Source organism: Camponotus vicinus, unplaced genomic scaffold (genome assembly GCF_025532165.1).
Source record: "Camponotus vicinus isolate PSW18456_S1 unplaced genomic scaffold, iyCamVici1.0 SCAF_13, whole genome shotgun sequence".
NCBI lineage: Eukaryota > Metazoa > Arthropoda > Insecta > Hymenoptera > Formicidae > Camponotus > Camponotus vicinus.
Window position 1 is genome coordinate 4,867,646 of NW_028141949.1, and position 20,622 is coordinate 4,888,267.

Sequence of the window (20,622 nt, forward strand, 5' to 3'; positions counted from 1 at the left end):
TTACCGCGGTTGCTGAGTCAAAACTGAGCTGCTACTTTTGCCATTGGTTGGAAAAATTTCCCTGCTATTTGCGTATGTATGTACTTAGCTGCTGTATAAATAAACCGAGTCATTTTCGCTTCTTGATACGAGTGTTCTTTTGAAAAATGGGCCAAAATTATTAACACAGTTTTTAATTGCTTGAATGTATGTGACGTGTAAGATGAAACATTTCATAATTTAAAAAGATAATGAAATGTATGAAAAAGGTGATGAAATAATAATAAATTAAAAAAGTATATAATAAAAACCAGAATAAATTTAAGTAAGTAATCCAGTATATAAAATAATAGTAACAAAATATATAGATAATTTGATTTTCAAATAATTTAAACTTGTGATAATGCGACTCATAAACTTCAAGAGGAGGCAGGGCAGGTACATTTAGAAAATAATAGAAGTACAAGTAGTATCTTTCACCAAAACAGATCTTTCTCGCGAGCGGCGCTCTCCCGTTTTCTGGACATTATAGCGTGCTAGCGAGTCGCTGCTATAATTTAATAACACCGGGGCGCATGTAATGCCTTTCGACACGAGTCAGCGATAATTCCACGGCGAATGTCCAATAAAAAGCCACTTTGCCCGATCGAAATATCAAATGTAATCCTCTTAAGTCGGCCGCACCGTCGAACATGTATCTCGCGAGCTGACCATCGCGCCCTGTCCTTCTCCCGCCTTCGCACCCCCAATCCTCGCCACCCCCGGCCCATCAACCTCTCTCGGACTCTATCTCTGTTCGCCTCTCTGAGCTACTAACTTTTACTTCCCCTCTCTTCTCTCCCTACCTCTCTATCTCTCTCTATCTTGCTTTTATTCTGTCCTCTTCTCTCTATCGTGTTCTTTAAGTCGGAGGCGTTGCTTTTACGGCGATTGAAGTTTCTCGTGGGTCTTTGGGCAGACCGCCAGGTGGCAGTGCCGCGTCCTTCTGGGCGTCGGCCCTGGGTGCCCTTTTCCTTCTGAGATTTTTCTCAAAACAGAGATATGATTGTATACTTAGGACACGCTGCCTTGAAGTACCGCATCAATCCGGCACAATGTACGTCGAAACGAGAGGTAGGAACGCTGAGAATCGAAACTGAATCTGATTTTCCAAAATAATTTTCAAAAGATCGTACATTGTTTCATTTCAAAACAGGTTTTAACTTTGCAGCAAACTGAAGGAAAAATTTGAAGACGATGTAAAATTGATAGATTAATACGGAATTATCGAGTTACGTGATATTTTTCTCCGATCATAACCCGAGGGCACGAAAACAACGCGATCACGGCACTGGCGCAAATTCCGCAACATTCTTTTATCGATCGTTAAAAGTTTCATTGGCGTTCATGGTTGCTCCTTGGACGCGACGCTATTGAGAGCACCTCATGTACAATTAGCTCCACTCATTAAAGAACCATTCGCAGCGGCGTCGAATGCCGGGCGATGTTGAATAATTAGCATTTGCTACCGACCGAAATCGATTTGTTAATTAATAAAGCGCTAACGTTCGCCGTACTAATAATACCGGTCAACAATTGAATAGAGAGCGCGTTCATTAACTCGCCGCGCGCAGCCAGCTAACGCCGGATCGACTTTGTATTGATTCATATAATCGAATTTGTCGCGAGTCCTCCGAGCGATCTCTCGCCGGTGTGTATCGCGCAAAACGATGTTATTTACAACGGTGAAATGTCACTCGATGAAGAAAAAGAACCTTACTTTATCGTCGGACATTTCGTCGCGCAACCCTTTTCCCTTCTCTTTTTCCGTGTCTCTTTCTCATCTCGTTTTCTTTTTTCTGTTCCATTGCCACCCCTTCCCCCAAGATTTCGTGCCGCGAATTTTCTTCTCGTAGAGAGTAAGCCCGCGCGGAGAAAAGTTCCTTTTCCAACTTGGTGCTCCAGCTCGGTTACCGGCTATTGGCCAGGATATCTTTCGATTATCAAGACCATCCATACCTACCGCCTTAGCCGAGCCGGCTCTATTGTCTTCTCGGCTCTTTCAATTAATGTTTTGATTGATTTCGGACCCTCGCCTGGAGAACGCGATCCTTCCTCACGATCGGCGCACTTAGCTCGTTTCTCTCTCCCTCTCTCCCTTTCTCTCTCTCTTTCTCTTATCCTCTCTTCCTTTCTCTAAGCAATACTCAGGTTGGCCGTCCATAATCGGCATTCCGTGGAAGACAGAGTACGAAAACGTGAGAATTTAATACGAAAGATGGTTATTGAACCTTCGTTGATTCTCTCTTTTACCCGATAATGATACAATATTTGTGATCGTTCGATTAAGTTTAGAACTAATGATTTTTTGATCAAAAACTATTCTTAAAAAATATAAATTCTATGTATATAATTTTCTTTAAGAAATTTGTATTAGTTTTTATATAACATAAAACATACAAGTGTGTTTACTCAGGAAAACACAAAATTCCAAAATGATATTCATAAATTAAATGAATGAGAAATAAAAATGTCCACTGCCAATCACACATATATAAAATATATAAATATTTGCAAAATTATCATCGACCAAATGACCATTCTAAAGTTTATTGTGTGATGCTTTTAGATAAGGCGAAGATTGGACAGAGCGCATTAGAGAGTTAACGATTCTAAAAAGCTAATTGCGGTCTCGGGCTCGGGGATTACCAGAGATTTTCCTCTTGCGGAATACTACGTGCCGCAGATAAATCCCGTCTCTCCTTGAAACACACCGCGGGGGAGCAAAGGGGTGGAGATGTTTCAGTACGTACGAGGAACACGCGCGACGTCGCCGACGACGGCGTCTTCCTCACTCGGGATAGCGACGACTTGGCTGCTGGTAGACGACGACGACCCCCCTTTCCCTCTCCTCGAATCGGCGGTGTTATACCGGTAGCTGTTTTATTGCGAGATTTGCGGCGTGGCCTCCCCGTGTAACAAGACTTACTGAGATCTTAATAGAATCTGAGACCACCCTCCCTCCCCCTCAGCGAATCTTATACCATGGTGGGACTGTGACTCGATTCTCGTCCATGGTTTCGCATTTTTCCAACTCTCCCCCGCATCGCCAAGGTTTCCGTCCACGGACTTTCGGGGAGGGAGAGTGGAAGGAAGTTGATCGGGCGGGAAAGGGATGGACGAGAGTTGATTCCACTGCATCCCTTCGGTGAAAAAAAAACTGGCACTTATATTCTAAGCGTATATAAGAGGGGTGAGAAGACACGGGCGAGGGCGGAGGCTGAAGCGCGGCGAGGGAGAGCGGTCTGAAGGGTGATTTATGAATATTGCTTACGGAGAAAAGTGTATCGCTACCGCGCTGCTACGTCGATTTCGCTCTCTACTTCGCGAAGACTTCGAAACGACTTTTGCGCGGCGATTCCTTTTGTATACGTTCGTGTTGTTTCCGGGGGGAGAAGAATAATCGCGCGGAACGATCGAAAGTTTCGCCGAGTTGTCTTGACCGGTCCTCTTGTATCGATAAGAGTACATACAAATACATGATAAATGATTCACTGCCTAAATCCAAAATCTGTATGAATATTTCCTTAATAATGAAAGCCTCTTTGATCCAAAGCATCGGTGGATTCGTTTAATAAAACTGAATATATTGTGATTATAAAGAAAGAATAACTTTTCATGATAAATCTTTTAATATAAAAAATGTAGTATTATATATATATAAATTTTATATTATATTACGAGTAATATATATCGTATTAAATGCAAAAATCTTATGCCATCGAGTCCGTTCGACCACCGTCGTATTTCGTTCTTTTGTCATTTCGGTTTCTCGCAGTCGGATCGATATACAACTCCCCCCTGCGAGCTGCCGCGCTCCGAGGCTCACCCTTATCCCATAACGAACGCAATTGGCATCGTCAAGACGATCTCACGTGCGTCTTAATTATACCGTAGAGCGGCGCCGGCCCGGTCAGGAGCATCGGGTTGCAGTGAATATTTTATGGCAGCGATGCTGAAGAGAGAGAGGGCGGGAAAGAGAGAGGGTGCGAGGCGTCGCGGTGCCGTGATAGTCGCCGCATATAACGACGCGAGAGTAAGTCTGTCTCCTCGCCCTTTCTCTCTCCCCCTCCCTTCTCCTTCTTTTCCTGCCACCCACCTTCCCTCAGGAAGCTTGTTAGGCGACGCCGTGCTCCGCTATCTTCTAATTGGCGATATAATGATCCTGAAGGATGGAATACCGTGGGTACCCTGAAGAACTCTAGAGGAGAACGCACCCTCTCACCGCACCTCGTCTCTTTGTTAGAGGCGAAATTAAAATTTGGTTTTGCTCTGCCCTCTCGTACATTTCCATCTCGTCTTTGGACTTATGCCTCTGTGGCTTTATTTCGGCGTGCTCTCCTTCGACGCATTATATTTTCGCGTAATTGCGAATCTCCGAAAAATGAAGAATAATTAAAAACAATTCATTTCGTTTGTGGAAGAAGATGAAAAAAGAAGCTGCAATGTCGAGATTCGGTACTGATATCTCTCTCTCTCTTTCTATATATATAATCATAAATACGTATTTGTATCTCAAGAAATCGCGTGGGTTCAGCTATGGTTGTTTAAGGGCCAGTCGCGCATAGCGAACTATTAATTAATCGACCATTACATAGTTCGAAATGCGCAGCGCGCGGAACAAGTACTCGTTCTAATTACGCGCGCCCTCATTAACCATAGTAATATAGTAAATTTACAACTTGTAATTATCTCTCATCCGAGACGACGACTATACATATAGCTCGCAGCCAGCGCCGCGACGCAGTTTCCCCGTGTTCGCCCAATCAGCGAAGAGCAGTATATCCGTATCGTTATCGCTGCTCGTCCATTCAGAATTTACGAACGGACCCTTGTATAGCGGTGTTGATAGTTACCAGGCCGGTCTCAATTAGTGGAACTTACGTCGCTAGGGTCCAATTAGACGTAGGCCAGCGCAGCTACACCCTGTTTGCGCAAGTTTGCCGTGCACCATCCTTACCACCGTCGTCCTCATCGTCGTCTTCGTCGTCATTGTCGTCGTCGTCGTCCGCAGCATCGTCGGGTAGGATTTGCCCCCTCGTCCCGCAGCTACAGCAACGCGGTTGAAGGTATCTTTTTCCCTACGCTAATGACTAATTAGCAGTCTCTCCACTTCATAGTATAATGATACAGTCCGGAGACCGCGGTCCTCATTATCAAACCCCGAAATTGCAATCGTGCCTCTTCTTCAGCCCTCTCATCCTTCTCCCTATCTTAAAAGATTTTCCAATCCAGGAGTATTAATAAACGGATTTTCTCTCTGTATATCTTTTTCTCTGCGTGCTATTGCGCTACGACGAGAAGGCACCATATTTTATCGAGCATCTTCAATACGAGAGTATCCCGACGCAAGAAACGCTCCCGATTGAATCGGCGAGTGCAGTCGCTCACAGTTTGAGTCAGCTGGGGATGCGTCGCGCTGACCTCTAACCGTAATAATATATCGAGTCCATATTCCCGTTCCTCTTCCGAGATAGTTTCATTCCTTCCCTTCTTCTTCCTCTCTCTTCATATCGTCGCTTTTCTTCGTCCGTCTATCCGTCTACATATTTGTCCATCCCGCTCTCTCGATCTCTTTCGTCCCACGGAAAGACTTTCTTTTACATTTATTTATTTCCTAAACGTCCGTCCCCACCGGCTACTTTATATTTGACATTTTTATTAAACCACCTAGCGGCCCTGTCCGCCCCGACGGGCTCTCCGGGAGGACGACGGGGGGGAAACGTGAGGAGGACGACTTGGCGCGGGGGTAGATTTTTCTTATATTGCTGTTAGGGCAATTTCGTAATCTCGCAAGGGTGCTCCTTATATTGACCGAATAAAAAGTCGTATCCGTTGCTGATTCGACGATCGAATATCGCCAGTTTCCTCGTAGTTCGCCCCGTATTTGGGGGCTGACCGTTCGCCGCGTCGCTCCATACCCCGGAAAAACCATAACGCTTGAAATCAGTTTGCCATTTTACGATTATGTTATCTCGCATATGAGAACAGCGTAGCGCGACCGACGCGACGTGAAAGTGATTCGATATCAGAAGCGAACGATCGAATTTCTCCAAGACTTTCTCGTCAAGAAATAAAATCGGTGGCTACTAATAATATTCCCAAATATGAAACAATGAATATCTCAACTATACGCGATAATATAACTATTTCAAGGATTTTTGAACGTTATTAATATTTTATCAGTGTCTCTTATTTACGACAAAACATATAAAATTTTTATTCAGTGTAATATATGTTTATTATGAAACAGCCACATCTCTGAAAATTCTTGAGAGGATTCAAAAATATCACACCGCAATAAAGTGTCTAATTTCCATAAGATCGGTAGTAGTAAAAGATGCTATATATGTTTGGCAAAATTCGCCCTTCGCAATTTTATTTTATAAGCGATCAATTTATAAGCGATTTCGACGTCATTCGCACTGACGACATTGGTCAGTCTACAAAAGAATAATATAATATTTCATATATCCTTGTGTACAGAGCGGCCAATCACTCAGAGACAAACGGAATTATATCCTAATAGAATATTAATTAGCAATCGCAGAAAGATTGTAGTCCAAATGTCTATTTTCTTATGTAAGATTTTCGCAGTTTTTAATTTTGATTTCTATCTAAAAAATTTTGTCAGTTGCATAAGTTATCGTCGCTTTCGAAAGTAAAAAATAAAAGAATTAATTTCCATTTATTAAACATAATATTTTGTTGAATATTTGTATATTTTCTTTTATATAAATTATTTGCTTTCACAAATGAATTAGATAAATTACAATTGCGATAAACGAATACTTTCTATCAAAGTACAATGTGCGAATTTTCGCAGTATCATAACAGGCTCGAAATTTTTCACCCACGCGAATGATTAATTTTTTTCCGACTATTTTTGTTTGATATTTTGGTATCCATGCATTGAAGTTTTAATTTGCTCGCGAGTATCGGCAATTTCAATATCCACTATTTGCCAATCAAAAGGGTAAAGTAACACCCATTTTTTTTTTCATCGTATCTCTGCACAACCATCGCGATCAAATATATGTGCATAATTATGGTGTTTGCAAAGCGCGCGTAACGAAGGCGTAAACTTCTTTCAGTCGCAAATTCATTCATCAGACGAACTATTCCATCGGTCATTCATTTCGATCCGTTATTGATCGCACAATTAGCATTACCACGCTTTCTCCCGGGAAGAGAGCTTGAAAATCGTCATCGTTAGCTATTTTTACAAGACGCGTTGCAGTGTGTGCGTGTATTTTTTCCCATTTTATCGCAATATGAATCGGACTCTATAAGGGAGAATCATTAAAAAAAGCTAGAACCAAGCAAAAACGGAGCGTACGAGTCGTTTGACGAATCACGAGGCCGCTCTTGGATATACCGACGTGGGTGGGTGGCGCGCTGCGGGAGGCAACAAGGGGGAAAGGGGGAATGATGTTTTTTTCCTCGGCGGCGCCTCTTTAATTTGCCCTCCAATTAACGAACGGGGTCCTATTTGAAAAATACCTGCCACGAGGGCTGGCAATTATACTTCTTTTTTTTTGCGTCACGAGCGCGTTATTAGCGCTATCCGTCCAGCTTCCCTTCCTCCCTGCCGCTTATATCTTTCTCTCCTTCTTTCTTCTTCGTCTCTCGTTTGCTCTTTCTTTCCGTCCACCATCTCTCGCACCCCTTCGCCCATCTCCTGCACCTCTCTCATCCATTTTGTCTTAGCGCATGTGAGCGAGCGTATCCGCGCGATTGTATGCGTTTTACGTGTATTGCGGAGCACGCGGGTGAAGTGATGCAGCGATAGGAAAGGGGTGAAGAGGATGGAGCGAGATAACGAGATGGGGAGATGAAGAAGGGGAGGTGAGATAGAGAGAAAAGGGGATTGGTAGCGAGAGAGAAAATTGGAACCGGGAGTGGAAAGCAGGGTGGCGGAGGAGAGGACTTGGTGTGCGGTACGGTGGCTGCGAGCTGCGAGGAGTCAGGGAGGGAAGGAGTGGCGTTTATAACTCGTGCCCGGGTCTCTCCCGGCTTTGAGAAGGCCAATTAGCAGCATAAAGCTGCAGCTCGGCCCCGAGGCCGAGGATGTTTGTATGTAATAATGGATTGTTACTCAAAGTATCCGGCTAATTAATTAAGCTCCCGCCGCGCGTCCGCCCGCTCGTCGTCGTTCCGAACGGCGGCGGTGGCGGCCCACTTCTCTCACTTCCCCCTTCCCTCCCTGCCATTACCCCTGTCCGCGATGTTTACCTGGGAAGTGTTACGCGAATCGCCTCGTAAGAACGTAACTGCAACCTCGCGATTACATTTTTGCTCATGGTGACTTTTGCGCAAATCCAAATCGAATATAATTTTTTATATGAGTGCTTTTTAATGAGCTTGCAGTGGCTATTTGGTTACCCACAATTTTTTTATGAAAAAAATCAATCAGAAAAATCTTCATCTTTCGCGTGTGAAAGGAGAAAGTAGGAAAAAAAGAAAGATTTTGGACAATTTAAAAATTAATATGTATTATTGCTATCAATTTTATGAATAATAAATTCGTGTTTGAAGAATAAGATAAAAGGAATTTTATAGATACAAAAACGTTAAGATTTTTAAATGGCATAATGTATAAAATTTAAAGATATAAACGCTTAAATGAAGTAATGTATTTTTGTTTTAATTAGGAAATTCAAGAGTTGAAAATAATTGGCATTATAGAAGAATATATTTTCGGTGAGAATTTCGACATTTAAATATTGAAAGACGCTGCTTCGAATGTCGGTAGACGAAAAGAAATTAAAAAAAAAACATTTTTTCTCGCGAAAGATTTCGGTGGTTCTCTCGTGACGCAGCGCGTCGCTGCTTATTGGAGTTTGGGACGCGCGAGGATGAGCACAAGGAACGGTTCCAATTAGCTGCGCTAATTATTGCGTGCTGTCAGCCACTTACGACGCCGGAGACGCTTATAACCGCGGGATACGGCGTGCATGACACGCCAGCCGTCCGCGAAGTTGCCCCTTATAAACACGCGCGGATGTATATGATACAGTCTGAATATACGGGTGAGATCCTCATTAATTCGAGAAATCAAATTTCGGGCTACGAAATGACGCCGCATCATAATTTTCTCGTTGCACAAATACAAATATTTTAGACTATTAAAGATTTTATTCTTCTCTGTATCGAGATCATAAATTTGACAAGCACGAGATTTTAAATTTAATAATTGTATTCTTTTTAATTCTCTTCCGTATGTAACAAAATTAAAAAAAATATGTGAAATATTGCTTTTTTTGTCGCTATTTTCTGACGTGAACATGTAGAGATACAGCTATAGTGATTCGATTTACTTTTATGTTTCAGACGGCGCCGTAGTCAAGATCACGATGACTATGGATGTGAGCAAATCTGAGAATAAAAATGGTTCGACGCAGCAGGTCTGCGCCGGTTGCGCGAAAGCAATTACAGAGAGGTAAATATCGGCACTTTGTGTAATCTGCATTCTTAAAGAAAGCATTTGTCGTCTGTTTCTTACTTTATTAATAACTGCTACGATATTAATATTTTAAGTTCGAATGGAGATGTAAATATCGATCTTCCTATATAGCTTTTTTATTATTAAAATGATTAGCCATTTTATCGGAAAAAAAATATATATATTAGATATCGAGATAAAAGAGAAATTTCCAAGGCTTAACGGCCGGTAAGAACGAAAGCTGCAGTGATATTGTCGGTTCTTCAGGTACCTCCTCAAGGCTCTGGACTCCTACTGGCACGAGGACTGCCTCAAGTGCAGCTGCTGCGACTGTAGGTTAGGAGAAGTCGGCTCTACCCTCTACACCAAAGCTAATCTTATCCTCTGTAAGAGGGACTACCTCAGGCTCTTCGGGAGCACGGGATGCTGCGCGGCATGTAACAAGCAAATACCAGCATTCGAGATGGTTATGAGGGCCAGGACGAACGTCTATCATCTGGACTGTTTCGCCTGTCAACAGTGTACTCATCGGTGAGTGCGTGCGAATTATCAGACCTATTTTTTTTAATCAGATATCTATTTTCGCACTTTTTTCTATTTAAACCGCGTAAATCTACCATTGCATCATTTTAAGTATGCAAAGCATACACAAAGATGCAACGGCAAAGAATAGACTTGTTTGTGATCGTACGAATTATAGAAAGACTTATACTCTATCCAAGATATAGAGATAGTCTCAAAACGGAAATAAAAAATTGGTTCATCAATTATTAAAAACGAACGGCTCATTAATTATTAAAAATTACTACGCGCGCGTAAAATGGTAGAAGCTAGAGAATTCGAATCAGTAAATTTGCTACCGCGTTCCTGCCCCTTCTTCTTCTGCGCTTTCTCTCTCTTTCTTTCCGTGCTTTATTTTCCGCCGTTCACGGCTTTCACGGCGATGCATCTTTCCCGCGTGGACACAAGGAGAGGGTAAGAAACGGCCATGGAGTGAGACAGAGCCCATTGGAGAGGGGAAGGGGAGAAGGTTGCTTTACAGGTCAGCTGGGAAATCACCCTGCGCTTTCCGCGCCATGACCTCTTCTTCTTTCGCTCGCGCTGCCATTCTCCGGTCCGACTTTATCGTGAAATCCCGCGGCATACACGCTCTCGCGCATCCCACGATCTCGGTTCTCAATCCGCCGAAAGGCGCGATATGCCATCTGCTTCCTCTTATTAATTCATTCCTCGCATCCATCTTTATGTATTATATTTTTGCAATCCCTCGGTTCTAAAGCGAGATTTGCCATTTCCATCTTTGCGGTTGCCGAACGGCAAACTGATTGATGGGAGATGAAAATATAGATTCAAATTTTTGTATGCTTTTTATTTTTCTTATAAATATATCTATTTCTTTTAAATCTCTCTTAACATAACATACGCAAGTTTTATAAGTTTCTTGACACAATGCATATATATTCTTATAGAGGACTTGCTGCAAAGATAAAGGCTTTCCCTTTTCATATTTCATATATTCCGTCTTTTAAGATCAGTGATGTAATATCCAAGTATCGGTGATATTCTCGCGTTCGATCGAGATTATTCTCGCGGTAGGACATCGATATATATCTAAGTTATTACGAATTGTTATATGTGTTACATAAGATACGAATGTAGTAAGATTAACCGTCTGTCAAAGCCACGCGTTATCATCCGTTATTCTTTTCTGGATCGTTTTAATTATCTTCGGGCCGCGGTACGATGTAGTAAACAATATGTGGCAACGACAGAGTAGCAGCGACTCCTGTCGCGATTCAATAGCGAGGAAAGTACAAACGAGAGCACAAAATCGCTGAAGCGGTTACAATGCTAGCTTACGAGCGAAGTGACTCGTTTCGGGGGTAACAACGTTCAGGAGATAGAGAGTCGGTGGTAGCCGCTCTATCGGCGGAGAATAGTGAAAGAGAGAGAGGCTGGGGGATGATAGAGGAACCGGAGGTGAAGGATGTTTCAAGCCAATAGCAATGGCTCGTCCAGGCGTGCAGCAAACGTTGCGCAGCATCTCAAACAATGTGAACAAAAGAGCATCAATTTTACGTTTTTATCGTCCTGCATTGTCTATCTTCGACAATGCGCCTCGCTCGCGCGACTCGCGCTGAAAGCGAGGGGTGAGAGACACGAGGGATGGCGAACGTGTCGCGCGTGAGGATCAAAACCGAATCCCGAACATCCGGGATGGATGTCTCGTCGATCCTTTCGGGAAGAATCGCGCTTAAAGACGCGAGTGACGAATCGCCGACTCCGTTTCGAGGCTGGAAACGAATGGCGAAGAAGCAAATTGAGACAGCTGCACTCGGCTCGGCCATTATATTTGTTGTAACAATTGCGTTGCGTGTCGCGGATGATGCACGGGCGCAATTAAAGCGCGCGCTCGCGATAAAATATGCCTGATGCGGAATATTCGGTGCGCGAACATCCCCCCTTGCCGCCTGCCCCTTGATCGTGCCGCTAAAAAGCAGGTAGGTAAATTTGAAGAGGGCAATTACTCGCAGCGCTGCGCGTCCTGTAACGAGGCGACTTAGAGTTTGCAATTAAACAGCAACAATTACACGGGGTAACTTTAGACTGTAATAACACAGAATAAAGGGTTGTGCCAGTGGCGGCGACTAGGCTCCCACCCTCCCGGTTAGAGGATGATTTACCGATGCAATTAGCTCTTTCTCTTTCTCTTTCGCTCGCTCGTCCTACCTTCTCCCTTTTTCTCTTTCTCTCGCCCTCGATGCACACGAATATACGCATACACTCGTGCATGTGCCCTAGCGCAAGCGCGTATCTACTCCCCACGATTTCTTTGCTTCCGTCGAATCCGGTTAAACATAATGACTACTCGATTAAACTTTCGCCCCTGCGACTTGGATTTGATATCCCGTAGGATCGAAGCTCTCGGCGAAATTACAAATGATGTGAAATTTTTTTATTCAGACGCGACTGCTTCGAAACAATATCATACAAAATATTATTAGCATTTACAATATATCTGATCATATATATATATATATATCGTGCTTATCCGTTTCGAAAACATCACGATCACTCGCATATGCATCTTTAAACAAGCAATACTCTTGACCCGCAATTTTCGCAAATTTACACCGCGGCGAGGGGGGGGGCAGAGGTGCGTCGAATAAAGATTTCATCTGAGAAACTGGCGTATCGTGTCCCGGGCACCGAGACGCGCAACGATGGCGGAGCCACTGAAACTTTGATACGCCGAAGCTCGCGTAGAGAGACGGTATTACTCTTTGAAGGATACGGTCGCGCCGGCGAAGCGGCCCGTAAAGTGCCTCTCTAACGGGGTCACGCATTGCCACCACGACGCTATCATTTATTGAATCGCAGTGGCTCCTTTCCGCCTTTGCACCTCGTCTCGTCGAACCGCGCCGGACGTTGTCCTCGCTTTCGCTTCCGTTTCCTCGCGTCGGTACCGTCCCCTCTATCCTCCGTGTCTCTCGATTTCTCCCTGTCGCGCATTGTCCTGTAGCCGGACTACCCTCGTTAAAGATTCAACCGCGTTTTCTGAGCGCCGTCCAGATTGAAATTTTCCATGCAGACCTGAAAGTCATTCTCTCGCACGACTTTTATCCGTTCCCTTCATCCTTCCTTCCTCCCTCGAACCATCTTCCACGCAAATGGTTCACCAATCTCAATCAGTTGATGTTTCTCACAATCAGCTAAGTGCGGAGTCGATTTAAGATGATCGCATCGTAGGGACTGCGGTCAGCAGAGATTATGAGAGAAATGTCGTTTAATATTTTACGCAAAATGGAAATCTAGTATCCTGCTGGAATTCTGATTTGACGAAACTTTACAGATCTGAAAGATAGACGCAAGTTTTCCGTTTTGCTGACAAGTACAAGGCTATCTGCCGATCGGTGATACTTCTCTTGCATTTAAACGACGAAGAAATTGCAGCGCATCGCGGACTCCCGGGTGCCGTGAAACGTGTCAGAAGGGCCGTAAACAACGTGATATATCCCGACGACGCGTGCTGGTATGCGTACGACGCAGCGCAGAGGGAGAGAGGAAGGGCGGCTCTGGCAGGCACGTAATAAAAAGAAAATTGAATGGAAACACTTACGGAATTGCGCCAATTACGTAGGTGTGGGCGTACTGGACGCGCTCGCGCTGTATAATAAAGCGTTCGTAGGCGGAGGCGAATTTGTTCTCATTGCGATGAGCGCAGAACGAGAGATAAATCAAATTTTAAGCGTTTATGAGTTGGCTCTCGCGCGAGCGTTACACGGATGAGCTTTAATACAATGGGAATTAAAACTTTGTAAAAAGAGCCTTTACCCGGCACGATTTTAATATTTCGATCGTGACGGTGGATAAAAATATTTCTCCTTCATGCTCGATGAAAAATGGAAGCCTTGTAGTATATTTCTGCGACATTATTTTTATATTCCGCTATTACTAATTATATAATTTCTATTTCAAATAAATTTCCGCGATTCTCTGGTGATTTTCATATAATTTACAATAAACTTTCCGCTTTATTATTATAACTAAATAAATGTCTATAATTATCAATTAATCTCGTATAGAGATAACGAGGTACTTGTGAGAGACATCGTAATTAATGTCGTGCCAGCGTTACTTGTTTTAATAATGTCGATATGTAACCAAGGCTATCCGTTCAATTAGTTCCTCCACCCGACCCGAATAGAATATCCGTCCCGCGTATGACGTTGCTTGATGTCTCACTGATTTTCAAGCTGGCCACAGGTCGTCCGTATAAAAATTACCCGGAGGGGAAAATTACGGAGACACACAGCATGCGCGCCGATATCATTCCACGGCAGACATTTGCGCCGTTTTCGCGGGAAAGGATCGGGCTTTGCGCGGCATTATTCGCGCGCGCATAATGGAAGGCCCGGAATGACTGCGCTCGTGCAACGCGATAATTCTATTGCCCGCGCAATTACGAGCGGTATATCTGCCTCTAGCCAGGCGGCCGAAAAAGATATTCCAAAGCGTTACAAGGATTATTTTCGTTTAAGCCGTCGAACATTGGAGTCCGCCCGCCGGATATTAATTTTTTTTTCACGCCTCCTCCACCCCTCTTCTTCTTCTTCCTCCGCGCTTCGCTCCGCGAATCGCCTCGAGGATTAATGGGAAATGACTAATGGTGAAATATAAATACGCTTTCGTCGATTATATCGCGCGCGTATGATAAAAGGTCGTAAGCATATCAATTAACGATAACGACGAACATTACTTTAATTAATCGGTTTAATTTGCCTTCGCTGTAAAATCTTCTCAGTTATTTTTTTATTTCGTTCCGACATATCGCATTTTGATATGTGAAACGCGTCTGTTTATGTGATGCGATATTCTTTGTCGGGAACAGAATCTCGGCTAATTAAAGCCGTCACACGGCTATTACAGTTTGAAATGAAATAAATATTTCTCGATATATCTTATATAACATATATATTTTATATATCTTAATATCATATATATCTTAAATAACACGATATACTTATCGTATAACTTAATGCATGCCGAGCAATTTAAGTTAGATAAATCTAGATTAAAAATTCAATAGAACTGTTAGATATATATATAGAGAAAAAGAGAGAGAGAAAGAAGGGTACGAGCGAGAAGAGGAGAGGGTAGGTATCCGATTGGAGTGTGGCGTCATTTAGCAGACGACGCGTATAATGGGGGAAACGAGCGAAACCCCGGTATAAGCCGCGCGCTTGCTGCCAGCAACGGCCACGCGCAGCAACGCGATAATTCTATTTGCCGTGCGATTATGAGAGTATCTACCCCGAGCCAGACCCAACGCGGCGCCGCCGCAGCCACCGTGCTCTCGTATTTCGCTCTCGTATTTCCTAGCCGGGATCAAAGCGGATACGTGGTCGTTCTCGCGGACAGAGGCTCCGATAATAATTATTTGTTCGATGCGTTACGATATGCTCGTTATCCAGCGAAACTCCTTTTCCGATCCCCTTGCCCTTGTCATCCACCCCTCGCCGAGTCTTCTCTTTCTTTTCTTTCACTCGGCATTAGGATCGATTGGATTAAAACATGAGATCAAAACAGGACAGATTGTGCCTTAATTTAATCGCGTTGTTTTTTAATCTCCCTTTGAGTCCTTCGAGAGCAACAAATTAACATATGCGATCTTTTTATTAATTCCAAGAGAAAAGTTAATTTTTTGCATAATTATTTATAATTGTTCGTTGTATGATTGATAGAAAACAAACACTTGATAATTTACATTGGGGGAAATGTGAATCGGGGATGGATTTCTATGGCCGACAACATAGCGTGTTTCTCCTTTTTGCTTGCAGGTTTTGTGTGGGCGATCGGTTTTACTTGTGCGAGAATAAAATTCTCTGCGAGTACGATTACGAGGAGAGGCTAGCGTTCGCTAATATGGCGATACAATCACCTGCCTCATTAGCATACATCAAAAGGCAACTCCCTCCTACACCGACACCTCCGGGTCAGAACATGCATCCGGGACACAATCCGCTCCAGGCTCATCAAGGTCTGGGACAGTCGGTGGCTCAGCACAATCATGTGCCCAACGTAAGTTAACAAACTATGTGAACGAGTCTGTTCGACAACGAATTCAGAAATAAGTCCGGTACCAACATAAATAAAAAAAATCGATAATTATTATAATATTTAAATACTTCATTTTTCATTCAATTGTTAATTATAATCTTAATAGTTGTAATTATACAATTTTAATAATTACGATATAATTGTGATAAACCGCTTCCTTATAATTTTTAATAATTTCTTTATAATTTCTAATTCACTTTCTCAATATTGTCAAATCGACACTCGCGAAGATGTCGCGATACGAAAGCGACGTCTCACGCCTTTCGGGCCTTTTATGACTTCAGGGTCAAATGTCAGGCGGCACGCCAACGGTGAACGGGACGACTATAGGGGTCGGCGGGCCGAGGGCGCCGGGTGACATGAACAACAACGGTCTGTCCGGACCCGCCCTCGGACCCGTGAAGCCACCCCCGATGTCTATGCAGGCGCCGACCAGCTGAAACGAGGCTTCGCCGCCTCTGAAGAAGCTCAGGTGTCTCAGCGGTTATTAAAACCGACGCGAGAGTAATTTCTCCTCGCTCGTGGAATATAATCGAGGATTCCAACAGCAAGAGATGCGAAGGAAGCATACGTTACGTCGTTGAGAATGTTGGGATGAAAAGGTTTGGAGGGACTGAAAGAACGAGATGTAAAACTGGGACGTAGACAGAACCAAGAGGAGGGGAAAGTCGCGAGAGGGTCGGACGAACTCGAAGTGGAAATCCGAGGTTTCGTGGACAAAGTGACGGGATTGGAGATTGGAATCACTGTGATCGTGAAAAATGAACAAATTTAACGGAAGATATATTAATACAGTAGGATACGCGCGCGCGCGAGATACGAGCTGGAGCTCGATATACTGTATTTACTGAGAGAAACACACACACGTACACATACATACTTGTATACACTGAATATACGAATACACGGACAATGCAAGCGTTTAAATGACGTCGTGAAATTCTCTAGACATCTTTCAGGCGTCTCTTGGACTTTTGTGTCGTCTGTTGATGCATGTACACGTCTTGTAAAATACGATACGATACGATACGACATCCGACACGTAAAAATAAATTAGATGATTCGTGTAAGATATATTTCTAGCGACAAGAGATGGGAGAGAATGTGTGATTCTGTGCGAGTACGAAAATTTACGTGTGCGTGAACGGCGGAGTCGTCTGTAAATATATCTGTGTCGTATCCGACTCCGCGAGAGTGTGTGAGAGAAGACGAAACAATTACCAGTATACGCAGGTCCACCGAGATGACTCTTATCCCGCTCGTGATATCGCCATCGTCCATCCATAAGGACGTAGAGCGTCGATTCAAAGGAGAGAACTTTTAGCGAAGAGGACGCGAGGGGTTCTGTAACACGTGCCATACTATCCATCCTACGATCTCCCGTTTTACAGCAGGCCGAAAATGCGCAGCCAAAGGGAAAGGAGAAGTAAGATAATAATCATTTCATATTTCGCGAAATTGGAAGAAAGATCTCAAACATTTAATATATCGTATCGAAATTTATATTAAATTTTCATCGCGTAGTATTGATCCGATTAAATTATTTTTCGTAAGGCTTACTAATCTCATGAAATTTCTATTACATATTGCATCGCAAGCGAGATCGATTCGCAACAGCTGATACCAAAGATTAATTAAAAACGTTAGGTTAAGAACCCCTCGGAGAACAAGCGCCGCGGAAAAATTCAGTTCGAGACAGCCCGACGTGCGTCATAACGAATTATTTTCCGTAGGCTTCGTCCGGCAAGTTTTCGCGAAAACGTAGAATTTTCAGAGACCTCGGCAAATTGCAAAAAATTATTTTTAAATATTTTATTAATGTCATAATTAATGTTTTCATAATTTCCACGAGTTTAAAAGTTTATCAAAATAAATTCAAAGTAATTTATGACATTGAGACTTTTAAATATTCCGCGACTGGGCCGAGAGTCGCGAATTCCCGCCGGATAAGAGAGCGAGGGGCTTAGTCTCATTTAGCTTTAACGCTTTAATGCCAAAAATACAGACGGCGCTTATTTATCTATACCAAACGCCATACATTCGGAATACACTCGTAATCGCATAGGAGCAGGAAGGAGATCGACGGAAACGCTCTTACCACATTGGTTGCCGCGACATTATTAACCGTGAACTCGTAACGCTATTAACTGTGAGCAATTTCCCGCGACGCCGGAAATACCGATCCGTCTCTCATTCCCGCGTATATCCGGGCTTTCTCTCGTTTCCGGCCGGTTGCATCAATATCGCGCGCCGGCGAAAATAACTATAACACTACCATCACTTTTCTCGTCTGGCGTTACACACACAATAACACTTTTTTATCTTATAGATCTTGTTATGGCTCAATCATTATTTCATTCTAGAGACAGGATTATAATAATTACGGTTGCATAATTAAAATGGTCGGCGCGACGCCGATTCTGAATTCGAACGAAGCCTATCGGTAATCATGTCCGTTGATATGACGTGCAACGGACGTACATATGCGAAAATTGAGAAAAAGTGCGCGTAATTTAGTTTACATGGAACACTTGTAAAACTTGTCGAGCAGAGCAACGGATCGAGGCGCCCGACGACTCTGTCGTATCGCTAGTACAAAGATCCCGCGACATGGCGAAGGGAGAGAGGTGAGACGATCGAGCCGAGCGAAATGAACATTATCTCCCATGTAGGACAGAGAGAACAGGGAACGACTCTTTCCCATTTTTTATTCATCTGTATATAATATCACTCTTACCTAGGATTCTATTAATATATTAACGACGGTTTCTCCCTCTTTACGGAAGGGGAGGGACACTCCCATTACTACCGAGAAAATATAACATTCTTATAAATACAACCTGGTGTATTCCAAGAGTGTTTTTCATTTCCAGCCAAGAGGATTCGCGTTGCGCGACTTTAAGTCGACGAATATAATATCCCACGGCAGATCCTACGCGACGTCCGGGACGTCTCTCTTCGACATCGCTCTCCATGTTTCGATTCCTTCTTCGCTCCTCTTCCCATTTGAACACCCCCGCCGTCCACCTTTCTACCATGCCAAGAAAGCCGAAATCGAGGTAAGTCGCCCGCGCGCGAAAGTTCGCCGATCCGATCGAGAGGACCATTCAACGCATACCAGGGGGATAAAAAGAACAGGAGGGGAAGGATGACGGCTCGCGTGGCGTCGAGCTAATACGAGGAGGGTGGAAACGCGATTTCCCTAATGCTCGCCAGCCTGCGGAGCCGAATGCTATTACGCGCGGTGAAGACTTTATAATGGGACGTGGAACTCCTTAAAACTCGCGGATACGCGCCTCCGAAATCGCCGCGCGGCTCCGAGAGCCATAACTGGAAACTTATGCCGCCGCGATTGCGTTATGTAGGTCGTTTCGCTCGATGGATTGTTTCACTTTTATGTGCGCTCCGAACGGCTCGTAAATTGATCGCCATTATTTTCGTTGTTCTCTATGAAAAACCTATCGCTCAATCTAATAAGATGCATTGCGATTAAACTCGCTCAAAGCTTAGTTGATAAATTTCGCTGGTTGCGCGATTAAAGAGAGAAACACGGTGTAATTACATCGAGCACGTAACATTATTGATTCTTTCCAGTTAAAAATCACACTTCTGGGTTAATAAACTTTACGCCGTAATAAATTACGCGATGTGGTCCGAAGATAGCGTTAAGCCCCAGTTTAATCAATTCTTATATAAGAAGTCGTTTTAATTCGTACCTCTACGCTACTTTAATCCGTATTTCACCGGCGAAGATATTATCAAAAATAATATCCTCCACCTTTTTATAATGCGTTCGGACCGGAAGGGGTTAACAATTTCAGCTCGCTTCCGGTGCGTGCTCGGGCGAATTAATTCGACGTCGCGCGAGTAGCCGCGACTCGTCATCTCGACCCTCCAACCGCCACTACCACTACCACTATCGCCACCACCACCGTCAGCGTCCGCGTCCAGAGTCGCATTAATCACGTCAGGCAGGAACGGTAGTGGCGCGAGCGGGGGAGGGACCAAGGAGCGAAAGGGAGAACGGAACCCCTTAAAATAATCTGGCTCGAAATGAAATCAGCCAAGGCAATTTCCAACCCCCCTCGTATCCGACGGCGATGTTAACAGCGGTGGCGGTTTTATCCGCCCGACCGGCGGGCCCGTCCTCTCCCTGCCGTTCCTTTCCTGCCCTCTCCTTCCTCATCCACCCCCGATACCGTCGCAGTGCAACCGACAAATGACAACGTGGCGGTAACCCCCTCGCGGCGGCTCACGGAATTAAAGATCATGAGATAAGGGTGTCATCCTTCGCTATGCATTATGTGTTCGGCAAAAAGCTCGCCCCCGGGCCATCCTGCCGTTCCGCCGCCTTTGTCCCTCTACTCCCCTCTTCCTTCTCTCTGATCTCATTCCTCTTTTCCCTGCCTGTTTCTTTCTAACACACACATGTTTCGGAGGTAACGAGGGAGAGAGAGAGAGAGAGAAAGGGAGAGCTCCAATTAATCTACTTCGTCCATTTTTTGCCTGTTCAAGGCATCTCTGCTGACGTTCCTCTC

At 43.9% G+C, this 20,622-nt stretch overlaps 3 protein-coding genes across 12 annotated transcripts in view; 2 read left to right on the forward strand and 1 right to left on the reverse strand.

Moving 5' to 3' along the window:
- The window catches only part of LOC145964523 (LIM domain only protein 3), a 70,624-nt gene extending 51,701 nt beyond the window's left edge, over nt 1–18,923 (forward strand). For 6 of the 7 annotated variants that reach the window (XM_083087391.1, XM_083087389.1, XM_083087387.1 and 3 more), the window contains 4 exons: nt 9,352–9,460; nt 9,731–9,994; nt 15,805–16,045; nt 16,369–18,923. In XM_083087391.1, coding sequence (XP_082943517.1) covers nt 9,375–9,460; nt 9,731–9,994; nt 15,805–16,045; nt 16,369–16,524 — 747 coding nt within the window. In that variant the 5' untranslated portion in view covers nt 9,352–9,374 and the 3' untranslated portion in view covers nt 16,525–18,923. Of the gene's footprint in view, nt 1–8,934; nt 9,051–9,351; nt 9,461–9,730; nt 9,995–15,804; nt 16,046–16,368 lie in introns of those variants that run through there. The other variant, XM_083087385.1, reaches the window with a different exon arrangement.
- The window catches only part of LOC145964525 (uncharacterized), a 194,940-nt gene that overhangs the window by 47,998 nt on the left and 126,320 nt on the right, over nt 1–20,622 (reverse strand). The gene's annotated exons all lie outside the window — the stretch shown is intronic.
- LOC145964524 (LIM domain only protein 3) overlaps nt 17,448–20,622 on the forward strand; it is a 111,767-nt gene continuing 108,592 nt past the window's right edge. Inside the window, exon 1 of one of the 2 annotated variants that reach the window (XM_083087394.1) lies at nt 17,448–17,510. In XM_083087394.1, the coding sequence (XP_082943520.1) occupies nt 17,486–17,510 (25 nt within the window). In that variant the 5' untranslated portion in view covers nt 17,448–17,485. The remainder of the gene's footprint in view (nt 17,511–20,622) is intronic. The other variant, XM_083087393.1, reaches the window with a different exon arrangement.